The sequence below is a fragment of the Hippoglossus stenolepis genome, chromosome 12 (genome assembly GCF_022539355.2).
Source record: "Hippoglossus stenolepis isolate QCI-W04-F060 chromosome 12, HSTE1.2, whole genome shotgun sequence".
NCBI lineage: Eukaryota > Metazoa > Chordata > Actinopteri > Pleuronectiformes > Pleuronectidae > Hippoglossus > Hippoglossus stenolepis.
This window is the reverse complement of record NC_061494.1, coordinates 7,963,115-7,988,518: the sequence shown is the minus strand read 5'-3', so window position 1 is coordinate 7,988,518 and position 25,404 is coordinate 7,963,115. Positions and strand designations below refer to the sequence as shown.

Sequence of the window (25,404 nt, the reverse complement as noted above, 5' to 3'; positions counted from 1 at the left end):
CACAGTTAGGGTTTGTGTGGGCGGGCATACACAGGGACCGTATGGGACTGGCAGTGCCCGGTGGCATCTCCTGTGGCAAACGCCTCCACGTGCACGTGTGCTGTCGCACTGTTTATCACTGACCATATGGTGGATCAGCCATGACGGGTATATTTATTGACAGGACATTTGTAATTACTTTTAGAAAGAAGGTTTATAATAAGATTCACTTCGTCATGATGTGCCTGTCCTCAAATGTGAATTCTGTTTGTTTCAGATGTTTTTTTCTGCTGTAGGATCTAAACAAAACAGGATGAGTTTCACATCTTGGAGAGAAGCTCTAACCTTGTGTCTATGATTAGTCCATTACTCACCAAGCTTTCTCTTCTCTTCTTTTCAGGCCCTAATTTGAAGACATTATGCAAAATAGCTGTTCTTCAGTACAGTCTGGAGCAGTCGGGACTCCCACATGATATCAGGTGTGCTGTTTTGTCATAGAACTGACATGTTCTCATTCACACTGTTTGTATTATGCTTGTCATTGTTGCCATCTCTGAAAAAAGAGGCAAATTAGGAGGGATTTTCTGTCATTTAACCAGTGCAAGCTTTTGTTTGACTTTAATTTTTAGACTTGTGTGCATAAAATAGTCTGCATGATGCTTTCATAGTCTGTGTTCCAGTGAAGTATTTTTTACATAAAATTCTGCATTGACATTCAAAGAATAATCGTGATGATGGTGAAATCATGAAAAACATAGTTTATAATCAATGCAAAGAAACAACCCTCTCAACTGAGCAAAATTGACATTTTTAAAGATACTATAAATGAGGTGGAGTACAAGGAGCTTAAAGAATACTTTTACAGATTTTTACTGAATACTCCTCTGATAATACAGATTTTCCTCTTACTGACAAATTAGAAAGTTACTTTGACATGATTTTATTTCAGAGGGACTCAAACGTTTGAGTCACCACTTTAGTGTTATCAAACATGTCATCACATTTAATAACTGTTCAGGTTCAATTTAAAAACATCCAAAGGTAAAAAATGTGTCTGAACTGTGTTTTCAAGAATGAAATGTTGAAATGTTCAGACTCGTGTTGTAAATATATATTCATTAAAATCTGAATATTTCTCTCTTTATATCACACAATCCATCCATTCCAAGTATTCAACCATTTCTTAATTATCCGTAATGAATAGATTTTGTCAAGCTCATTAGACAAGTATGTCTGAAACGGAGAAGTTACACTAAAGTGTTTGTTTTTTCCACGTGGAACTTGATACTAATTACCCCTCTTAGCCTCTCATTCCTCTCGCACCATCCCTGCCACCTTGCACGCTCCCCACTTTAGTGTTCCTAACCCTTAGAGAGTTTTCTCTGAGGTCACAAGGCTCCCTTTGCCCCTCGCTGGCATCTCCAGCTCCAGTGCCAATCTCCCCTCTTAAACACACACGCACTCAACAGAAAAAAAGAAAACGAACAAAGCAATTGAGAGGGAGTGAGTGTGAAACCAGAGCCAGTGATAACAATCTGGAGCTCAACCTCTGACCTGTCATCAGGTCAGCACTAGAGCTTGTTGTCAGCCCCTGCTCCCAGTTCTCGTGTTACAGCCTCCTCTCATGCTAGTCCACATCGTGGCCCTTCACTGGGTACAAGGGGGAGCTCAGGGTGAGAGCAAATGTCAAGCATTCCCTTGATTGGCAATGCAACAATTATTAGCGTTTTGGATGTTTCAAAATATAAAAAATATTTTATATGAATCAGACAAAGCTATTGAAAACACGATTATACCTACTATTGAGTTACTTTGATCACAGTGGATAAAAAAAAACACTTTATCAGCCTTGGTCTTCCTGCAGATTGAAGGTTCTGTTGCTGATTCTCCCTCTTGTTCACTCCAGGTGGGAACTGGCAGCCATGACCACCAACAGCAACATCAGCAGGCCCATCTTCTCCTCCCATGGTTGATGCTACTGAACCTGAGCTCTGCTTCAGGACACTGGGCCGTTCTCCTTCTAATCAACTTGAGACCGGGACTGTTTTTGTAGAGTTTGGATCTGTGTTGGATTTATTTTCCACATTCTTCAAGTGAAACTCATTACTGACCAAAATACCCTGCCTATGACTTCCTTGGACACCACAAGCTCTCAACATGTCCAAGGATATTTTAACTCTTGAAAAGACGGTGGTTATGTGAGACAAAAACGCTGACACGTGTTCATCCTTTCTCTCTTCTTTCTAGCCTCTCTAGAAAAATCCAATCAGCCTATGATAATCATAGACTTCGAAGCTTAAGCACAGGAAGAGATGAGAACTTCAGCCAAAGGTCTTGAGAGTGAACCTTCTTGTTGACACTCAACAGAGCTCCCCGAAGAAACAAATGTGAACCTTCTGTTCTGAAGAGACTGAGGTGGTTGAGAGTTTTTGTATCTTGGTCCTAAAACCATGGAAAACTACCACGTCATTTATGACAAATGTAATAATTGTTAGCAGTATACGGAGGAGCTAACCTTACTACTCTGGTAAATGCAAGGAGAGAATATCAAGTACCACAATGTCAGGGTATAACGCTTGTGAAAGGTTGTTTGACTGGTTTTCAATGCTTGGCTTCCTTCATCATATCTTGGCTGACCCCCAAAACCCCTATCTTAAGTGTCTCAAAGGTAAATTGCAAGGCGGCTGTCAGTCTTGCAGAATAATCAAGTCCATCTACCTCCGTCAATAGATAGCATGTATCATTGAGACTTCTCACACATGAACCATCTTCAGTAACTTCCCCTTAAAAACAGAAGCCTTTTCACAGGGAAGTTTGTATCAGTGGTCGTCTGTTATAATCTTCCAAGAATTGTCACAGTGTCCGTGGAAGAGTGTGACTCATCTGCGCCCCCCCCCTACCCCTGTAGTTTGTTTTTCAGTGCCAAATGTGGAAGGGAATCATGATGCAAACACACTGCGTACGTGTAGGGTCACATGATCCCCGCCCACCTGCTTCAGTTTGTCCCTCGTCTTCGCCGACAGGGAGATTTCCACTGACATGCATAATGTAACTGTTCCTCTTATAGACAATCCTACAGCGTTGGGAAGCTGTCCACGTGACCCGCGTCTTCAGAATGCACACGGAAATAAACCTGGAAAGCATGCTTGCCTGTTTGTGTACGACTGCGAGCAAAGCTACGCCTGAGCAGATGTTTGAAATGCATAAGGGCTGTTATTGGATTACAAACTCACAGCTTGAAAATATCACGGGAAAGCTCAAATTCTGGATATTTATTCAGGTTTTTATTTCATTGATCCTAAAATAGGAATGGTGGTGGTCCTTTTTTAAATTTTATTACCAAACACTATTATTAAAAAATAATTACAACTACAATAAAAGGAAATTATGATATTCAGTATTTTTGAACATGTCAACAACAGCTGGACACTGTAGTTTTTTATTGTTACTCTAACAGGAGTAAAGAGGATTTTTTGGAAACTATTTCAGCCAATGACAGTTTATGTATGATTGACTTAATTTCTTCATTATTGTGAAGAAACTTGTCACCCAGTGCAACTCTGTGAATCATTTCTGTCTTTTGATATTTTCTGTACAATGTTGAAAGTCTACAGAATAGGAAATAACAAGCTGTGGTTTCACAAACGTTGGTTTTGGTTTTTGTTGACAATAAGAAAATGTCGAATATCACCAGACTTCACCAAGTCTTTTAAAGTCATTCACCTTTAGAATGAAATGAACAACTTGGCGATGATGAATACAGGCAGGAGACATGTTAGAGTATTAACACTGCCTTCTCATTCTAACACTTACCATGGATGATCGTTGTAACAGTACAAAGCCCTGAACTTTGCAAAACTAGGATTAGAACAGGAACCATGTAACTACACACACACTTGTGAGCAGTCCTGGTCTCTGGGACAGAGTGTGCTGCTGTTTTCTGTCCTGCCAGATGTAAAAATTTGATCTGTATCAGTTTTGTCCCCGATCGGCTCAGTAGAATCTGACTTGGGTCCTAAACATCAGGACTGAATAACGCTGACCTACTTCCTAATTGTTTACAAATCTGTGTATTTCATGTAAAGCAGTGTGAAACAATCTTAGATGCAGGTGGAAGTCGCCAGGTAACTGCACTAAAAGCCAAAACTTGGCATGTCGGGCCTTACAGAGAGGAGACATGTCGATGCTGCTTCTTGCCTATGGAGACTCCAGAGTTTGAGACATTTGCCAAGTCAGATTTTTTTATTTACAGACCGGTGGTGCCAATGTGACTCAGTGAGTCTCACGCTCTCTGCACTGCAAATGCACTCGGACATATCACACACTTGAAATCCCTCAGTACCCCAGTCACTTGGACTTTACAACAGGTAATGCAGTAAAACCACAGGGAAGCTAACTGTGTGTCTGCACACACACACACGCATATATTTACAAAAATAACTTGTGAACAAATCAAACTGTTAATGTGACACCAAATGGCTGTTTCTGATGTGTGGTGTGGGAGTCATTTTTATTTGGGGAGTTTGGTCTTTTTGTTGCTTGAAGATTATGGGTGATGGTATTTTAAGTCAAGACCCTTTCAGGAATATAATGTGAAGTGAATGACAATGTAGACACTATGGTCAAAAATAAAATACCTGCATAAAAACAAACTCCTCAGTGATGGTCACTCAGTATATCGGCGCTACATTTTAATGGCAGTGATGTAAAACGCGGCTTTCGCTCTTGTTTCACCAAAATAAAAGCATTAAATTAAAGCGCACAGTTATTATTTGCCAAGCAGAACTATGTGACCCAGCTGATGTCATGCCAAGAAGTGTATGCTGTGTAGGGCTCAAAATATTTTGTAGAATAATTCATAACAATTAATGCTTAGGAAAAAATCAGAACAAAGTATAGAGTGTGTTTTGATTCATTTTACAACTGTGCAGGCCCCCTGTGCTTATTGTTTTTTTTTTTACTTTATATTTTTACTTTTTAATTTGGAGGGGACTCTGAAATCTGTTGATGTGGGTCAGGACTTCCTGTGCAATATGCTTTATAACTATCAATAAAAAAACAATTTGAGCTGTTAACCTGTGGATCAGTTTTAAATGTGTTTTACAGACTTATTCCATGTTCAGAACTGGTTGAACTTGTTGGGTGGGGGTAGCAGTTACGCATAACGGGTTACATCTGATTGAGTATTATATATATATTATACTCATATCATTGTCTTTAATAGAGTTTCAGTCCCAAATGGTGAAAATTGAATCTTGTGCCTACAAGATATTAACTTGTTTGCATATAATAATTGACTTCCGTGCGTGGAATAAAAATTACTGTGTCGATGATGTCATTAGATGCACACAGCCACCGTGATGGTACGGATCCTCTCAAGTCTTAACGGGTGATATTTTTTTTAATCTTTTATACACAATAAATGAACTTATCGGCACATGATAAATATCTTGACTTTGAATTTAAGCTCCATGGTAAAGGTAATGACAGCTGCAGTTCCTTATTTACGGAGCCCGGTTTATTTTTTTTATCTTATGTGCACAAGATATTAACCTTTTTGCAAAAGACAAATGCTCCTATTTACTAAAAAGAAATTCAATTCAATTCACACAGCGTCCATGATGGAGGGAACTCGGCTAATCAAGTTTTGATTAGCCGAGTAGCCAAATTTGATTTTCATTTGCTGCACAAACATTAACTTGCTCCCACAAGGTCATTACATTGTGCAAACAAGATGAAACATATTTTAAATATCGGTACTTTACGGGCTCCGTACTTTAAGGTTAAAGGTCCGTTTCCTATACAGTTTACTTGGGAGTCCAGTGTTTGGCTGCAGCATTTCAGTTGCTAAAAGCCATGTGTGTTTTAGAGAAGTATCGATCCAGACCAATGATGATTTTTAAAGCTGTATGGATTGAGTCCAGTCTGAACTGACTGTGTTAATCAGCGTTCCTATCACTTTCACTCTGATGAGCAACCTCGACAAAATTGATTCGTGAGAAAACCAGACGTGTGCGATTTCCACCTCTTTATCTGTGGAATGAAGTCTCGTCTTGGAGCTACTGTATGTGGCACTAAAAGTGAGCAGGCCTTTGAACCCTGCAGCCACTCCATCCATGCTTCCTGCAGAAAACCAGCCTGGTCACTGTGTCTGATAGCCCTCATCGTCTACTTCAGTGGGTACTCTGAAACCACGGTGCCACCGAACCCCCCCGTTGGCCCTCAGACTACCTAATGGGATGCGTGCGGCTGCTCTGGTGGAGTGTGGTGGGGGGGCATCATTGGAAAGTGTTTCACCCTGAACCCCAATCTCTGCCTCTACCAGCAGTAGCGGCCTGGCAGTTTGTTCCTGTCTGTCACCAGCCCCGTGCTATAAAGTCTGCGTTATCTGCAGTGTTAAGTGCAGGCCACAGACGGAGGGTCAGCTTAAAGTGAGGCAGCAGAGACACCCTGTCCCGCCTGGCCCCGCCGCACACAGGAAGCAGGGGCTGCGCCGGGTCCCCCTTGTCTGGCTCTGGAGCCCGCCCGTGGCCCCTGCAACGCAGGCGCTAATGCAGGGAGACACTCGTCCAAATGACTCTCTAATTTCCCTCAAGGACTCAGACGATCCCACTGGCCCTTGAGAATCAGACCGAGGATTTGTTCAGAGTGATTTGTTTTGTCTTGTCCCCCCAGTATCCCTGTCCAGCTCCTTCACTCAAGTTCTAGTTCTCTGCTCTCATCGCTGCCAGGCCATGAAATTGGGGATTTGAGAAACAAGGTATTAAAGGAGCATGAGCCCTCAGAGGATAGAAAGCTGCGGCTGTAAAACTTAAACTCATGCAAAATGGAAAAGAAAGCAACAGGTCATCATGCAACAAAACTGATTCTGACAAACTTTAATCTGCAGTTTATGATGCGAGTGGCAGTTTTTTGCAAAATGCCAGCTTTTTAGTTTTGCGTCAGTCTCGTTTTGCGATGGCCGTAATCTGTTCATCTGCTACAGGAAGTCGTTAGTGGCCGAGCATCTCAGCCTCAGTGCGTCATGTTTGCAGACCTGGAGCTTGATTCCCTTCCAGCAGAGGTTTAATTATGTGACTAATATACAGGCAGTTAAAGCCTTTTGAAGACAAACGGCCAGAGCTGACAGCCTCACAGAAATTTAAACCCTGATGCATCAGGAGGGTTTTCTGATGAGACTCGAATGACAATGATACCAGAAGATTTCACCGTTGTGAGGCGTCATTCACCCAGTAATGACTCAACCATGTGACAGGAGAGGGTCTCAAAGCTCAGTGGATTCAGTTGGTCCATTAACATGGGGATATTTGGTGTTTTTCATTAGTTTAAGTAGTTTTTGTATCTTTGTGTGACAAGTAGAATAAAAAGATGTATTAATATTTTTGTCTGTGGACACAGAGACAATTAGCTCACACACATCAAAAATACATTTTTTAATTTTATTTATTGTATTTTTTAGTAAAGCTACAGTATAACATAATAGAAATTTAACAAAACAGAAAATGTCTTTGTTTCCCCCATAATTACCACTATGAATATTCATGGTAACTGTTAAATATAAAGTCAGGAATTATCAGATGACTTTCATAGACATGGTTAGTTCCAATATTTTAAACCAGATTTTCTGTTGGGGAGCTGTAGATCCCAGGCCCTGTTTAATAACTGAGAAAAGGTTAACACTGTTCTGGCACCTTGATATTAATGTGTGTCCCTAATTTTAGTTAATTACTAATTGCTTATAAACATGATTTGAGTTGATGAAATGGTTGATGCAGTATCAGAGATTCCATATTCAATTATGCGTAGCACATAAAACATATACAAGTATTCCCCAATTTTGATTGATGGTCATTTCTGTGCTTTGCCTCCTTCACCAAATGCTTAAGCTCAGTTTTCACATAAAAAGTATCTGAGGTGAAATTGCCTTTAAAATTATAGTTTGTACACATGCAACTGCAGCAGGTCAAGTGCAGGCAGTACAATGTAGTACCTGTACATGGCTTTCAGTTTTATTTTACGTGATTCTTCCACTCCGCCAAGTTTCAGAATAATATATCCTACTTTTTACTCCATCACTAGAAACACTTGACCTTCTGAAGTACAGCAAGCTCTTAAATATGAAACCTACCCTTTGACTTCAGAAATAATGAAAGAAAATCAGTGTGTAGTTGTGAGTGTGTCCTGTTGTGGATGTTTGTGTTGTTCGCAGTTTCTGGAGAAAAGTTAAACAAATTCAAACCGATTTGTGTTTCAGTTCAGTTGTTCTCTGCCACTAATCATCATATGAACCCTCAGATTTCTCCTGTGACCTTTTGGAGGGGCCCAAACCTTAGTTTGGAAACCAGTGAGTTAAACTACTTCAATGTTAGTAAAGGTTTTCAAACTAGCTCCACTTCCATCAGGCAGTTACACACTATACACATAATATTGTTTATTACATCTGTCCCTGGGGCCATTTTTATGCAAAACAAGAACTTTTATTTTTGATGGTTTAAAAGAATTTTGTTGTATTTGCTCTGTACTTAGGATTTAATATGCTGAACTTTGAATTGCCTTAGAGTCATTTACTAAAGTAAAGGATCCGAGTTTTTCTTCCATCACTGTAGTGGTGAATCCCTAAAGCCAGTTTCTACAAAATACAGGGGTCCAGTTAGTGGTCTATTATATTATATATAAATAAATAAAAGTTAAAATTGCTTTTAAATGTTTGTTGAGTGAACAATCAATTTAAAAGTCACAGGTTGAATAGTCCCTCAGTGTGACAGTTACACAGGACTTTGATAATTAGGCTCGCATGAATGTGAATAGGTCATTTAACATGTTGTTAATTTGATGGTTTCCTCTACAAAAAACACAAAAAAACGTCTTCTCCATGATTTGTTTAGAGCTGAATCAGATCGTGAGTCACATCCATCAAGATATTTTGGGGCTCACTTCACTAAATATAACCCTCCTCCATCATTTGTCATTGCAGCATCACAACATGTAACCTTATCCCATTCTGCATGTTTTGTTTCTTTCTTGCCCACTGGCTGAGCTGGGTGAGAGGTGTCGGATGATGGGCTATAAAAGGAGGGACACTCACAAGAGTTTGACACTCTTCATCCACACTGGAGCTTGCAGAGGTAGGACATGAAGACTGGTTTCCTCTACCTGCGTTATTCTAGTATTTTTAAAAGGAAATGAATAATATTGTGATTTTTATTTTTGTGTATTTGTTGCGTCCCCTCTGTGTCACATCTGATCATGGTGTGTTTTATCTTAAAGGTGACTTCTCCAGCGACACAATGACTATATGGTGCAACTCCTGCAAGTGTCATGTGAGGGCTCCGTGCACGCTCCCTCACCACGTGCACAAGCGTGACCGCAGCTTGTTCTCCAGACAGAGCAGGTGAGTGAAACTCCTCTTCCTCACTGCAACGTGTCCTCTAGTGGCTGAACCAACACACGCCTGCTGGGAACACTCACAATCACCAGTTTTCTCCTGCGTGCGACACCTCATCCACTGTCTGCAGCCTAGTAGGTGCATGGTACTAATCCAGCTCCAGTGATGCTGCATTAAAATGAATATCAAGCCACTCAAGATTAGCCTCAGTCATGTTGATCTGGTGCAGAAACCTCCTGCAACAACATCCCCTGAATTCACATGGAATAATCCCACTGGGGATTTATAGTGTGTGTGAATTTATAGTGGAACAATAGTAACATAGATTCATTAATAAACTTCTAATCTTGTGATATTTGTATCAGCATCCAGAAGAAAAATCAATGATCTATTTTTACCCTCTCATTATCATAAATACACACTGGGATTCAACCTGGCGTGATTTCTCCTTTTGTGGCACTTTGTGTGTCCTTGTGACGTGGGTCCCCCCGCTCTGAGGACACCCACTGTATAAGGCAGTGAAGGGAGCAGCAGCAGAAGCCCTGCCTCCCCCTTTGTGTGCGACGCCCACGCTGAAGCCCTGGCAGCTATAAAAGCCCCGGCTCTCTGTGGATGGGCCCAGACAGATAGTGATCACACAGACTGCGTCTACTGAGAGCAGTTTCCATAGGAACCCTCCATATTCAAAGTCCCATTCTGCTCATGGGGAGGAGACACCAGGGCTGAATTGTGAAAAAGAGGCTAGATCAGTTCAGGCCAATTATTAGATTTTTATTTTTCACGCTTCTCCCATGGAGGAGAACGATTTTTTTTCAAATGAAAGTGTGGCAGGAGTGACTCTGAACTCTGGCTCTCCAGATTTAATTGGTCCAGTTTTCATCCAAACTCTGACCTCAGCCAACATGGTCTCCCACAGATCCACCAAAGGAGCGTCCAAAGCCCGACGGGACCACATCAATCACGAGATCAGGAAAATGCGGGCTCTGCTGCCCACCACCCATGACGACCAGGAGCGTCTGTCCTACCTGCACTCCATGGCAGCCATCTGCACCTACATCAGGAAGTCTGTCCTCCTCCGAGGTGAGTCCGCAAACTTCAGTCACACTTTTATAACTTTCAAACTTTGGTCAGCATGTGTCACTGCCAAACCAAATGGGAATGAGTTTGTGGAGAAAAGAGATGTGACTGCAGAGATGCTCACCAAAGCTGTAACTCTCTGTCCTCTCTCAGGAGTCCTCCCTGGGGACGGATCGCACTGTTCTCTACCGTACGAGGCCTTTCTCCAGGCTCTGCACGGCTTCATCCTGGTCACCACCTCCCACGGGAAACTGGTCTATGTGTCGGAAAATGTAGCAGAATACCTGGGTCTGTCAATGGTGAGTCTGCAGATTTGAAATTGAATTTTCTCTCTGTGAAATATTGCCTTTACTGCATCTACTGCCTAATTATTTCACTCTGGGCTTTATCGTGTTGTATTGAATGAACTTGTGACTTTCACAGATTGACGTGCTTCAAGGAGACACTTTCTATGACATGGTGGAACCCTTTGATGTCGACGATGTAAAATCAAACCTGGACATGGAAAACAACTCATCAACAGGTAACGTTAAAGACTTCAAATTTGCCATGTAACGTTTTTAAACTCTCTGTTTGTAACCCTGTGTATAATTAGCACAGATGTAACCATGGAGATTTGTGGCTACTCATGTTGCTGATGTACTTAGTGCCACGCTCCCGAATACCACGGCTCCTTTTGTGCCATAAATCTATTCATTACCCCCCAATTCTGACCTTGTGCAAAGTAAAATTTAATAAAGAAGCTGGAGAGCAGAAAATGTCAGATGTAATTTTTGTTCTAAATTGAAATGGTTCGATGTAATCTACAGTGACTCACAGTAAAGTCGCAGCAGGGGCAGATATATGATTTTTTCTAAATCGGGGGCAATCAAAGGGCCACAGTTTACACAGAGGGTTCAAGTATATGTCCAACATCCATTAATAATTCCTGATTCAATAAGGTGCACACTTACGTCATTCCTTGTTAGGTCTTTGAGCAAAGCTTCACATCATTGAATATATGTTGATTGTATTTTTACCTTGTTCAAGCACATTGTGTATTTCTTAACAAATTGTCATATTTGTTGTTAGTATTGTTGGTATTTGGTGTTTTTGAAAGACTATCAGGGCCATTCAGATTTTAGCTGGGGCCAGTGCCCCCATGCCCTGCCCCCTGGATCCGCCCCTGAACAAAGTTTTAAAGCTAAACTCTCTTGTTTCCTCCTTCAGAGCGAAGCTTCATATGTTGTATGCAAACCTCCAAGGCCTTCAAGCTGCACCACAGCAGCTATTGCTCCATGCTGGTCAGAGGCAGCTTCCAGTCCGTCCCTCTGCCCCGTCCGTCCTCCTCTGACGCCACCGAGCCTCTGTTTGTGGCCCTGTGCACCCCCACAGTGAACCGGCTGAGCAGCTCCGACTCCAGCTTCTGTCACAGCTTCACCAGCGTCCACAGGCTGGACATGACCTACACTCAGCTGTCAGACAGGTACAATGACTGTCCCACCTTCAAACTGATATCATTAAAATGTCCTAATACTTGTTCCTGACCAACGTTTGTGTCTTTGTTTTCCAGTGTTTTATACTATCTGGGGTATTCAGCCGATGAGATGACCGGTCGATCGTGGTACAGCCTCGTCCACCCTGACGACCTTTCGCTGAGTGCAGATTCTCACAGAAGTATAAGTAAGTGTACAGTCGACAGCAGGGGACACTCACACTGTATTTCACTGAACAGTCCACCACCTTGATGAATATAATTGTCAAACAATTAAAAAACATAACTTGGAAATTCAATTTAATCAGAGAAAATGTGGCCCGCCGACCTTTCTCTGATGACGCCTGCAGTCTGCTTACTCCTACCATCTTTTACATTTTGTAGTTTTCTTCTTCCCTAATCTTTTAATCTTGCACTGTTTCTGAGAAGCTTGGAATCAACTCAAGCTGATCCACAGGGACATTAAAACACTACATTGTTCATTTCCAAAAGAGTGAGGAGGAAAATGCCAATTTTTGTGCATGTGTGTATTTTTCCGCTGTATTTTAAGACATCTGAGCGTGTAGCACTGATTTCCCTGTGTGCACGTCATTGTGAGGATGCATCGTACTAAGCGTAACTGTCTCCTCTCTGTCTGCTCTAGTGGACACAGATGAGGGCCTCCAGGTGGAGATGGTACTGAGACTCCAGTGCAAGGATCTGTCATGGGCCTGGGCCTACACTCGAGCTAACAAGGACTCTGAGTGTCAGGGCATCAGTTGCACTAACTACATCATCAGGTATGAAAAACTGTTGCAGACAAACCGATAAACAGGCTGCAGAGCTTCCAAGCCTAAAAACGTTGACTTATAACACATTGTTCTGCTCTCGTAGTGAAACAGAGGCCAGATTCCTGCAGAAGGAAATTGGCAGCGATGCCTTCAGGCCATCATCTCCGGCGAACTCCTGCCATATTGCAGCTCAACAGGCGCCACACTCTCAGACCTACAATAACACTAAATCTTTCAAAAGGCAGAGGACTTCCGACAGCCAGAGCGAGGAGCCAGCAGGTGCCAGAGTGAGGAGGGAGTCGGAGCAAGGCTACGTGGCGTGTGTCTACTCCCGAGGTGGGAGCTCACCTGTTCCCTCGGGTGACGTCCCCACCGCTCTCTTCACGCCTCCCTACAGCCCGGCCTCCTCCGGCTCCCCTCTGCAGCAGGAAGAGCTCAGCCATGACCTCCTGATGGATGTGCACGGATACGGGGATCAGCTGCTGTCCTCCCCGGAGGCCTCTCCCTCCTACTACTCCTACCCAGAGGCAGCGCTCACCTGTCACCCAAGGCCCTCCGACTCCCTCCCTATGGCCGCTGAACACTCCTTTGACCAGGCAGCCTTTGGTGCGGTCAGGCCGCCCTCTCCGCTCTCCTCCTCATCTCCAAACTATGATTTCCAGTCTTGTACATCTAATGCTCGATTGGTTCCAGACTGCCTGTCGGCGTCCGACATGTGTGGGAGCCCGGTGGAATGTGCCCTGCATCAAGACGATTTCAGCCTTCTAGAGCAGCCAGAAGGGGGCGACCTTTTGCAAGTGCAACATGTGCCCCACCACCATGTGATGCATGCACACTCCAGTCTTCTAACCCCCAACCAGTCTCCTACGTCCTCAGAGTCTAACCAGTACAATGAGAGGGAGCAGGCAGAGATCAGTATTCTGGCGCAGCAGATTTCCTCTCTGGCCAGAAGCTTTGACATGTATCACACGATAAACCCCCTTCAGCCTACGGCTCACAGCCCCCTGCCCTCAGCCGGTGACTGGTCCCAGCACCCTCCTCACCCCTCTGTCCTTCCTCTCAAGTGTGACCTGGTCCTCGACGACGGTGTGATCGACAGCATCCTGAAAGACCTGGACACGGCCACAAGAAAAAGCAGCACGTCCGACCCCGCTGTTGTGTCGTACACCTATCAGCAGGGTTTAGTGTGCAGCAGGAGCGGGCCCCGTCATTTGGAGCAGGAGCCCCTCGGCCCCTCCACGGCCACCCCAGAGGAGACGCTGCCTGCAGAGCAGTTCACTGCCATGGATCCCTTCAGTTTGCAGTTGGCACGCTATGACCAAAACACTGGGTTGCATCAACTCAATCACCATATGCACATTAGCCTTCAGCAAGGTAATTTATATTAACAGTGCAGTTACTACATTCATAATCTGCTAAAGGTTACAGACATTGACCTTTTACTTTACTAACATTATTTTCTGTCCACTTTCAGACGGACTTGCTAAAGAACACCTGTACTGAAATAAGTCTGTGACTTACTGTACTAGCAGTTGTATGACATATTGTCAGGACAATCTTCCCTCGCTGGATCCAAAGAAGAACATGAGCAAAGACGTTTAAAGGACGTCTTTGCTCAGAAAGTTTCCCCTGCTGACGTATTCGTGAATCTAGAAAAGAATCTTAAGCAGATGCTGTTCTTTTCAGGACTACAGCTTTGTCTTCATTCCTCCAGACTGCCGTCTATTCTCTTTAGTGTTTTACTATATTTTATGAAACAGGTACTGTCAACACTTACACGCTGACATGGAGATATATTTTTCTTCTAATACGAAGTGACCACAGTTTACTATCCAGCACTTTATCATGTCGTTGCCACCAGAGTTGTATAAATGAGAAGATGAGACCTAGAATTCAAACAATTCTAATCAAATCAAAAGAAAGAGCCATTTTAAATACTTGTTATTAGTGCCTTAATACATGTTTAAAAGTCAGTTTACTACAAGATAATATTTGTATTCCTTTTTTTAAGCGTCTCATTTTTCGTGCCCTCAATACTTTGATGCTAATATGAATAATAAAAACAACCTCAGTCAGCGAGCAGTGAGATAATGATGACTGTGAATTCAACACCTACCTCAGTGGTACATCTCACAGTTTTATGAATAAGTTATATTCATGTCGACAGAGTGAACCTTACTCAATGTGAAACTTTATTCCTTCCACATCATTTGTTTTCCCCACGGTACAAAAATTGTAAATGTCTGAATGTTCATGTAATTTGTGTTATTCCTGCAAATTTGATCCAAATGTTTGATTTTTAAATAAATCTAATGAAAAACACATTGAGTCTTGTGTTATATAAATGAGGGTGTTTTCCTGCGCAGGAGCTCATCACAGATGTACAATATAGATGACTTCCCTTTTTGAAAAGTGCACTGAATTATTACCATAAAACACACTCAAGTACCACATATAACTTTATTCCTCTAGTTTACAGAGCTTGTAGATTTTACAGGAATAAAAGTTATTTTATTCCTCCAAAATAATAATAATTATACCTGCCTGATTGAGATTAAGCACTAATGATAATTTGGCTCAGTGTCCAATGCAACATTTTCTATGAAAACTAAACTATAACTTAATTAATAATTAATTAATGAATTTATTTGTTTATTTGTTGGCCACTTGGGAGCAGCACAACAAACTGTCAGCCAGCCAGAAGGATCTAAGTCTAATATTTACACTCCTCTGATATCTGTGTTGGTCTCCACTCACCCGCGTGGTGGGGGAGGTAGTTGAGTCTATAATCTAGACTCTAGATTCAGGTTCAATCTTGACATTTAAGAGCAGAGTTTTTGAATTCGGCACTAAGTGTGGTGAAGGCGCATTTTGACACACTGCCCTCTACTGTTGTAAATGTGGCTATAGCAGTTTTGCTATTGGCTGATCTGGAGGCAGGTGATGTATGTTGAGGACATACTGTATATGTCCATGTGTGTCACCAACCACCCCCTCCTATATATACCAACATCACCGATTGCAGTGCAGATTGTGGGAGAGGAGTAATATCGAATATTATCAGAAAGAGGAAATAGTGTTTATGGACAAACTGTGGTCTGGTCTCATTCCAGTAGCGTAGAGTAACCATTGGTGCCTCCCAGCAACACACATTCTCTAAGAGAGTCTGCACATACACACACTTGTCAGGGCAGACAGGACATTGGTCAGTGTGTCCCTTTTGATTTGTCAGACATTTTATGTAAGATCTACCAATATATTAATGGTAATTACATAGCTTTATTCTAACGTTAACCAACATTAGCCTTCTACCAGAGACAGCCTCCATCCTCTGTTGCACTTGAACTGCCTCTGTAAAAAGAGACCTGCGGCTTCGAGCATACCTCTACAACACTAATGTTCACTCCAGGGGATTCAGGAGGGGAAAAGTCCTCCACCATAAAATAATTCCCCTTTGGTATAGGTGCCTTTCAATTCTGTGTCGCTCTCCATTTTTTATGGCCTGAAGACGTCACTCACAGTGACACTGACATCCAGGCCCGCCTCCCTCGCCCTCTCTCACATCCAGCCCCGCCTCCCTCGCCCTCTCTCACATCCAGCCCCGCCTCCCTCGCCCTCTCTCATCCAGCCCCGCCTCTCGCCCTCTCTCACATCCAGCCCGCCTCTCTCACATCCAGCCCCGCCTCCCTCGCCCTCTCTCACATCCAGCCCCGCCTTCCTCGCCCCTTCAGTTCACTGCCCAGTTTTTAAAACTTTGTCAAAATCTTGTAGTGAGTGGACTTTGGCTTGGACCTGGGGGTGTAGTCACACTTTAAAGGATTAAAAGTAAAAGTACTGACTGTGTAACCTATTCCATAATGCAACAATCCATCAATGAGTCTTGGCGGTGACCTCTTCTGAATTCTTTTCAGCTGTTTCTTCCCCAGTGATGCAGGTCTAATGTTACCTGCCTGCTCTGATTGGATCAGTGGATCAATTCCCCTTTAACTATAAATTACTTTTTCAAATAAAATACAAAACCAAGGTGAAAATGTAATGCAATGCATTGTAAAAATGTAGTGGAGTAGAAAGTACAGATATTTGCTGATATATGAAGTGGAGTAAAAGGGAAAAGTATTCAAAAAATAAATGTACAAAAATAATTCTTGGAAGGTTCATGACTTCAAACGACACCTTTTCACACAGAACTTAATAACTCAAGTAATCGTTAATATAAAATTGTTTATTAATGCAGCTTTTACGTTTTTGTAGGAACAGTGATTAATCACAATTTGTGTGGACTGTATATTTTTAAAATGCACTTTGTTCTGTAACTGATGTGATGGTGGCTGGATAAACAGCAACCACTGGGCTCCACACAGCTCCATTGATTTGTACATGGTCAGACCAATGAGTGCGTATAAACTGTACACAGAGGAATCAATGACGTGTTTGGACAGAGGCGTAAATGAACAGTTAGACAAAGAAGTGGATTGACTGGGTTAGCGTGCTTACACAAAGATTCAGGGTCCAGTGAAGTGCTGGGTCCATGTGCATGGATGTGGAACAAGAAGCTCACAGGGGGCTCTACAGTCACACTGCAGTGCAGACCCCCCATGGTTTTTTCTTTCTTATGCAAGCTCAAACAGCCACTAGATGGAGTGATAGCTCCAACAGCCTCCAACTAACACAGATATCTGCATGTCCATCCTGTGATATCACTTCAACAAGCTTGAAATGAATTGGAGTGTGTGTGTGTGTTAGAGAGAGAGAGAGAGAGAGAGAGTGTGTGTGTGTGTGTTCTTGTACGTGTTCTTGGACCATTTTAAGCATAGACCCTACAGAATGAGGACATTTTTGAGAAGTCCTCACATTTTCAATGGGCTTTTTAAGGGTTGGATTGATTGGATTGAAAGATTGATTATAGGGTTAGGGATAGAATCAGGTTCAGGTTAGGGTAAGGGGCTAGGAAATGCATTGTGCCAGCGAGTGTCCTCACAACTATAGAGAGACGTGCATGTGTGTGTGCCAATGAGAGCACAAAAGGACATCCTTGAGTGTGTTCATGAGCAAACAGTCCAGATGCCTGCTGCGATCCACAGAGACCTAATTAAGAGCGATGTGTGTTGAAGGGTACAATGGCAAATAAAGTTCTGAACCAGTCCCCACATCTGCTCTGCTCCACTCCTCCTCCATCACTCAGCGTCACCTGGATCAGCGGTGATTTCCCCGAGGGTACGATGACATCGACGCCTTCCTCCACACCGAGGAGACGGCGAGAGAATCCACCTTTTCACGTGTGAAAATCCCGCCCGTCTCTGCAGATTACACACAGCACAGCAGCACAGGGATATTTGGCACTTTTCTGTCGCTGTGGTTACATGATCGTAATAACATCAGACATAGCCGTGTGTGCAGAGTTTCATTTAGAAATCAATGAAGAATATTAAAACTTTATTATCAAGATAGCAGTACATTGTAGTGGGTGTTTGTGTGGAAACTGATGTTAAAGACAGGGAACAGAAATAAGAATCTGTAGATTCCATGATAGAGACAAAGAGATGTACAAACAATAGAAGATACAAACACACTTTTATCTCTATAGCTGGAGTTAATGTATCACTTAATTACACAGGCGGCTCCCCCCCTGTCTCCCTGATGTTAAATTAATCTGACGTGAGATTGAATTAATGGCGAAGTAGTGTGGGAGTGTGCCAGCAGTGGAATGAGAGGAAGATGAAACACGTTCAGATTATGCTGTGTTTCATATCTGCTCTATCTGAGGATGGGTGTGAGGCTGCAAAAGAGAAACACGGGCACAACTGTCACCTGCCCTGCTTCAGTAGCTGCTATGAATGGCTTTCTCGGGCGGATGCTGAGGGAGAGGCGCTTCACTGCAGTTAAACACACGGCGGCTCGTGGATGAGCTCCGTTTTCCAGGCCTCCCACAAGCAGCTAGAGTTTCATATCCTGCCTCACCGGTGGCTCCTCATAAATGATTACCTGTTTACGCACAGAGAAAAAAAGAGCTCCAATTTGAGGGTCTCTCTGATTTCAGACAAAAGGGCCTCAGGTGGCACTGCCGTGCCTTCGTTTATTTGCAGGCTCCTTAGCTTTTGTCGACACTGCAGCCGCGGGCCTGAGGGCTGTAATGAAAACTTATCTGGGGGTATACATTTATTTTGAAAGAGATGATGTGGAACAGCCATCCCAGCTAAGAACTACTTGGATTGTTGGGCAGACAGAAGCAGGGACTTAAGATGACGGCTGTCAATGTGTTGAGAATCTTTTCTGAAGAACAGGAACCATTTATCAAATATATTCACTGATGTGTGACTTAACTTAAAGCTCTAGAGGTAACAGAAAACAAGGAATGACTTAACTGTGCACCTCTGCCATTGGCCCCTCTGTGTAAATGATGGCCCCTGATTCAGAAAAATTCTAGATCCGCCGCTGCTGTGACTTATGAGTCTTTGCAGTGTTTTTAGATTTCATAGTATAATGTTAATGTCGAAAAACTAAATATCATATATACGTCAGCAACGTGAGCGGCCACCAATCCTTTGCTTTTGTCCTCACTGGGGCCGGACCTGAGGGCTCTATTGAAAGCTTGTGCATTTATTTTGAAACAGATGATGTGGAAAGCCATCCCAGCTAGGAACGCGATTTGTCTGCTTCGCTCCAGGATTCTTTTCGGCAGATGGAAGCTATGACTTAAGATGATGGCCGCCGATGTCACGAAGAGGCGGCGCAGGCTTGTCAGGAGGGAGACCCGAGCTGTTATTGCATGTTAACCTGAACCTGCCTTTTCCTTTCTCCTGCTCCTCGGGGAGATCCTTCTCGCTGTGTTATTCATTTTTCTCCCTGTCTCTCAGTATAAAACAGCCAGACATTGTTTTGGCTGCATCACATTACCGTGTCTGCCTCGCTGCTGTCCCACTTTTCAAAGCAGGCGGCATCACCTGACTGGTGTTGGTTCAGTCAGCGCACACTGGCTCTGTAATTGGGTTAAACAAAAGGGCCCAAAATAGACCGCAGCCTGTTCCTTCAGGACCCCTTCTGTTCCTCTTGTTGCCATGCATGGAAACCAGTGCTCTGATTTCACACAGGATCCCAGAATCAACACGTCCTGTTGGTATTCATGAGAGAAAGGCCAGCCAACCAGGGAGCAGGACACAAACGGCAGCACTAGCAGCGGAGCCTACTTACATGTGATTTATTTTCTGCTGTTCTCTCTCAGGGAGGAGTTTAGGCCAAAGCACCTGTCCGCAGCAGAGACACGAGCATCTCTCTAGGTGGAGCTTTGATAAACATGTTATATCCTTTGTAGATGGAAATTCTTGTGTATTGAAGAAAACATTTTCTCATAAAAGTCTTTCCGGTGGGGATTAACGTGCCTGGATGTAATATTGTGCTTTACAGGAATCCCGACCAGATTATCGAGGGTTTTACTCCTAAATTGTTTTTTTTCTCCCTCTTTCTGCACAAGCAGCACAACTGGTTTTAAGGAGGAAAGTCTCTCAATATATTGTGTATTTACCCTCCATAAGCTCAACCTGCGGTGTTCAGAAAATCAATGCTCTGTGCTGGATACCCAGTACACAGCAGCACATAGGTGGATCTGTGGAAGATACAGTCTGATTTTCCAAGTGGGGCTTCTTCTTCATGCAAAAAAAAATGTGGGTGTTTAAAGTAATTGGTGAAAATGGCAGTGATTGCTGGTGATTGCCCTGATGCACCGTGTATACTGGTATGTGTATACAGGGCATGCAGCACAAACATGTTTACATCTCCTCCTCCGCTGACTATCAGGGCTCGATACGAATAAACATGGAGCGCTGTGTCTCCTGAAGGACTCGGAGAGAAAATCATCTGAAAAGAAATTAAGTAGCTCACATGCAATTATTTCTTTCACTGTGAAATAATTAATGAACATATAGAATCAAGTAAAAGAAGATTTATAAATGACAGAGTAACTGATGTCTGCCGAAGCTAAATTAGAAATTAGTATTAATGCCTGATTGAATGGTGGCCTTTGTAAATCAATTTAATGAGCCACATTTTAATGAGCTTGTTAGCAGGACATGACGACGGCCGCTTCCGATCAATCTGATAAACACACTGTCACAGATATTGCTTTCATATTTTTGCACTGGCTGTTTCTCAAAACTCTTTCAATGGATTTTTCTGCTTTTACTGCACCGTGCTCACCAAACCAACGCTCTGAGAAATCCAGAGCCTGACAGGAAGGTGATCACACTGAGCGCTCCGAGGAAGAAATCTTTTTTTTCTTGTGTCAGATTTTTGCTTATCCGCTCTGGGATGAAACAAGCTTGCCCATTGTCTCACGCTGAAAACTAGTTGAAAACTATAATGACACTCGGTAGTTGAGCACCGACAGTATCTCCAGCAGGTCCCAACAGTCCCCTTATGAAATCACATTTCAGTTCAACAGATATGGGTTTTTATTTGGGTGTGGACCTAATTGCACAAACTCATAAATATCAGTCCCCTAAATATGCCTGATTTCTCTGATCAACATCCATGAATTATTTTCTGAGAAATCAATGACTTATATCTTTCGTGTTAAAGAAAGTGAAAAAGATCCCTGGATTCGGATGTGCACCAAAATTGAATTGGTTCCTTCGAGACCTAAACTGCGTCCTTCCAACAATTTTCACGATAATCTCTCCTGTTGTTTTTCGGTAAACCCACTGACTAACAGACAAACGCAGACAAAATCATAACCCTCTTCCGCAAAGGTCAAATTCGTACATGGAATTTTTCCATAATATCTAATAAAAGTTAATGCGACTGTATCACTTTCTGTCATGTGAACAATAATGACGTTTGGGAGATCAATTTCGACCACTTTGTGCTGCAGGGGGTCACATTTCTCCACTGTTTAATTGGTTTGTATGGTTTCAAAGCAAAGAGCATTTGACTGACAGTATGTGTGAACTTATATCAATCTTTTTTTCTTTCTTACCGCTAGTGTGTGTGTATGTATTTATTTTTTCAACCTCCTTTGGACCTTTTTCAGCATAAACACTGACTTGTCAGGGCCAGTAGTCCTCATGGGGACCAAAGTTTGGTCCTAATGAGGCAAAACGTCATTTCTGAGGTCCTGGTTGAGGTTAGGGATACGGTTTTGGTTAGGGTGTCCACAATGAATAGAAGCCAATGTAAAGTCCTAATAAGGATAGCTGTGCTAATCAGTTTGTGTGTGTGTGTCTGTGTGGGCGAGCGGATGGTTCTTTAACATTCATCCCAAACCATCAGAACCTTTTGAACACTCAGTAAGCTCGGGTTTAGCCCTCATTAATAATTCTGAAGGTGCAACTGATTCAAAGGGCATAAGGCCTCAGCTCATGCATAGCAGAAACAATATTCAAGTCAAAGTTTCACCCCAGTCTCATTTTTAGAGAAATATTTTAAAGTGTTATTGTTCAAACACTCATTATACGATTTCCTTTCAAGCTTTTCTTTTGATTCTGCACCCTCAGATTTTCCACGTTGCCGTATAATCATGGTCATTCATGTGAATCTGAGTTTTGTTGTAAGGCCAAGAAGATTGTCCACAGGATACATGGACGTTTTTTTGGGATGTGTTGTGTAGATATTAGTGTGAAGTGTATCACACTGACAAAGTGGAATGATGGTTAACACAGCGGGAGCAGAATTTTTTGCACTACAGAGGAAACTTCTCCCTTTTTTTCTGAGGAACTTCAAATCAACCACGAGGAAAACTTTGGGCGACGCAGGGGACAAGACGAAACTCTTGTAGTTTTACACACAAAAAATAAAATACACTGGGGTCAGTTTGTGGGTAATTTGAGACATTGTTTGAAGGATAAAAAAATTGAACGGATGAAGTAGAGGAGATAAACAGTAGGAGAGCTTCCAGGCCAACCTCAATGACACTCGACATCTGCATATGAACATATAAAAGTTTTCTCCACTGAGTAGCACTTCATACGTCCATTTGTCATCTTGAGGGATCTTTTTTCCTTTTGTTTGTTTGTGTGAAGAATGCATACTGGGTAGAGGCGGATGACGGACTCAAAGTGCCTGTGTAGATGTACAAAGTGTTCCGGATAAAAAGATCATCGTACAAAAGGATTTATTCATGATGAGGTACTTCATCTTCATGCTGCAGTCACGAGTGGTCCAGCATTCAAGCACAAAGAAGATTGAAGAACATCACCATGGAAACGGTCCAGCCCTCTGACCACTATAGCTAACGGTAAACAGACTGAACCTCGGCAAATAAAATAGAAAATATCAGACTGTTCATGGTTTAATAAACACACTGTTATATTAAACAAAATATCCGGTGCGGCATATAAAAAATACAGATATGAATGCGGACGAGCTTGTTATATTTTATACAAGTCTATTTTAAATATAGCGGACCGCCTGGCCAAGAATAAAAAAAAGCAATAATAAAGAAAAAAAACGTCCACGATTGTTTTTGCCTCTGCACGGTCAAGGTCATCCCTTGACTTTTCATTAGCGTGGAGTTGGTGTGAATTATAGAAAGCGATCTTAATAAAACGAGAGGGTTCTGTCGGAGTGAAATATTCTTGAGGGTGAGATATATCCTCTGATTTGTGAACCCTTCCTTTTCATTTATTGGAACCTTGTTTTTCCACATCCTCCATCCCGTATCATAACTCAGCCGCATTACATGTAAAAACCCATTTTAATACTCAAGAGGACACAAGACTTTTCCATTTTGCTGATCACTATTTCGCTCATTCCCGCCCTCGCTAATGATTGTAATTGAAGACAGTGCAGCCGGGGTGACAATTTGGCATTACCTGCTCGTTAATCTATTCATTTTACACTCAGATTAATGTGCTGCCTGTGATCCCGCTGACCCCTGGTCTGGAGGGAGCTCAGTCACGTGTTCAGGTCAGGCACCTCCTCCTCCTCCCACACTGCTGGAACAACTGTACAAGAGTCTCTGCGACATGGAAGAAGAAAGGGAATGATAATGTAGCTCGGGCTGACTGCCAAATGGAAAATAAAGATGTAATTAAACAGTAAAATTAACATGGATTTGCCTCTGTACAAATATTTTATTGTGCAATCCGCATTCCCAGAAGCCAAATATACAGAGCTCACACGCACAAATGGCTTTGTCCTCCAACAAACAGAACTCAATACCGATTTCACACAGATAATCAAACATGATCTCTTTGGATTTTGGACAGGAAAGCAGAAGATTCGATACTGAATTGACCTGAGACTGAGCGTTAGAGCAACCAGAATATATCTGAGCACCTTGTTGCCTTAAAATACTTAAAATACTTAATTATAGACATAGACATTAGACATAAGAAAAAAATATGAGCAACTGCAAGCTTTTTAGTTACGTTACAATTTAAATAGGTGGTATCAGAATGCCTACTTTCTTAAAACCAATGCTTAAATGCTTAAATGACTGGTTAATTTACCTACATAGCGAGTTACCTTGCTACTTAAACAAATTGCAAGCCAACTGCAGATCAGCTTATTAGCATTTTAAGGATAGTAGCCAGGTCTGCCCAGCGACTGTATGTAAAGATGTAGGACACGAAAGCTCCCAGTCTTTTGATACAGTCTATGGGTCGACCTAACAAACAAGAAAACCACGGAGACACAGCCAACTTACAGCATATATGATATGTAGCTACTATGATGGTGGCCAATTATTTCTATCCAGTTATGTATCTACACATCTAAATGTCTGGGAACTTTTAAGAGTTTGAGAACTACAACTTTTTGGTATGAGAACTAGTTTCCTGGCTCTGTGCAGTATTAAATATCCACGATATTCTTATTTATATATTTTTCAGACATTTAACGTTAAGCTGCTTTTTGTGTTGTTGTTATCTGAGGTGGATTAGTTGCAAGGCACCAAAGTGAAATCAACATTAGATCAGTCTATTCACACGGTTTTATTCATCTTGTTATCTGGTTTTTACTCTTAATGCTTAAAAAAAAGGAGGTGAAGGAAAAAATGTGTCTTCATTCTTGATGCCACACTAAACATCATCATCAGAGAGACTCCTGGGCTCAGGCAGCAGTAATGCAGTGTCTCATACAATAATGTAAGACAATGCTGAGGTAATCTCAATCGTGAGCAAACTAACGGAATCCTTACATTACATTTAAAAGTATGTAAGCCGTAGTGAAATAGTCTCATGAAATATAGGTAACGCTTCCTGCTCATTTAGAGCCAGAACCAAACATTCTCTTCCTGCTGCTCTAGCTTCTTGACTTCTCTGTGAGTGCATCCTCGCCACATGACTCACTCCACTGTCCTTTTTCTAATTCGGGGTTGATGACTCGGACTCCATTGGTTCAGGTGTCTGATGGGAGTTCTGACGATGAACGCTGAGGCATTGACACGAGGATGATTTATAGTACAGTAGTCACTGGGGGTGTGCTCTGCCTGTGCCACCCGGGGAGATGCCTTCCATCACACCGCATTTGCATTCACTTGATTCGTGTGCTGGCGATGACTCACAAGCCTAATGAGGCACCCACAGGACGGGAGAACGCTCAGCGGTTATGCTATTGTTTTATTCTCCACTGCAAACATGTGCACGGCTCCTCACCAGAGAACCTGTTTGATCTGTCAAGATACATGATTGTTATTAGGGCTGCGTCTCTCTGTGGAGGGTCACATGGTTGTGTGAACAGACTGCACTCAGAAAGGAAGGGAATTTGAAAATCAGTTCGGTAAGACA

The 25,404-nt window shown here is 42.5% G+C and overlaps 2 protein-coding genes across 2 annotated transcripts in view; both read left to right on the top strand.

Moving 5' to 3' along the window:
- The window catches only part of klhdc3 (kelch domain containing 3), a 29,725-nt gene extending 24,671 nt beyond the window's left edge, over positions 1-5,054 (top strand). The window contains exons 10-11 of the mRNA XM_035171969.2: positions 380-458; positions 1,886-5,054. Coding sequence (XP_035027860.1) covers positions 380-458; positions 1,886-1,952 — 146 coding nt within the window. The 3' untranslated portion in view covers positions 1,953-5,054. The remainder of the gene's footprint in view (positions 1-379; positions 459-1,885) is intronic.
- Positions 5,055-9,266: 4,212 nt separating this feature from the next.
- Positions 9,267-14,954, top strand: npas4l (neuronal PAS domain protein 4 like). The gene is made up of 8 exons (XM_047342408.1): positions 9,267-9,339; positions 10,262-10,444; positions 10,595-10,740; positions 10,865-10,964; positions 11,651-11,906; positions 11,994-12,103; positions 12,559-12,694; positions 12,789-14,954. Exons 1-8 carry the CDS (start codon positions 9,267-9,269, stop codon positions 14,071-14,073), a joined length of 2,289 nt encoding a protein of 762 aa, XP_047198364.1. The 3' UTR covers positions 14,074-14,954.
- The last annotated feature ends 10,450 nt before the right edge of the window (positions 14,955-25,404 follow it).

Coding starts and splice junctions, on each gene's coding strand:
- npas4l (XM_047342408.1), top strand. CDS start 9,267: ATGACTATATGGTGCAACTCCTGCAAGTGTCATGTGAGGGCTCCGTGC. Junction 10,741..10,864: donor AATACCTGGGTCTGTCAATG/GTGAGTCTGCAG, acceptor TGACTTTCACAG/ATTGACGTGCTTCAAGGAGA. Junction 10,965..11,650: donor GGAAAACAACTCATCAACAG/GTAACGTTAAAG, acceptor TTCCTCCTTCAG/AGCGAAGCTTCATATGTTGT.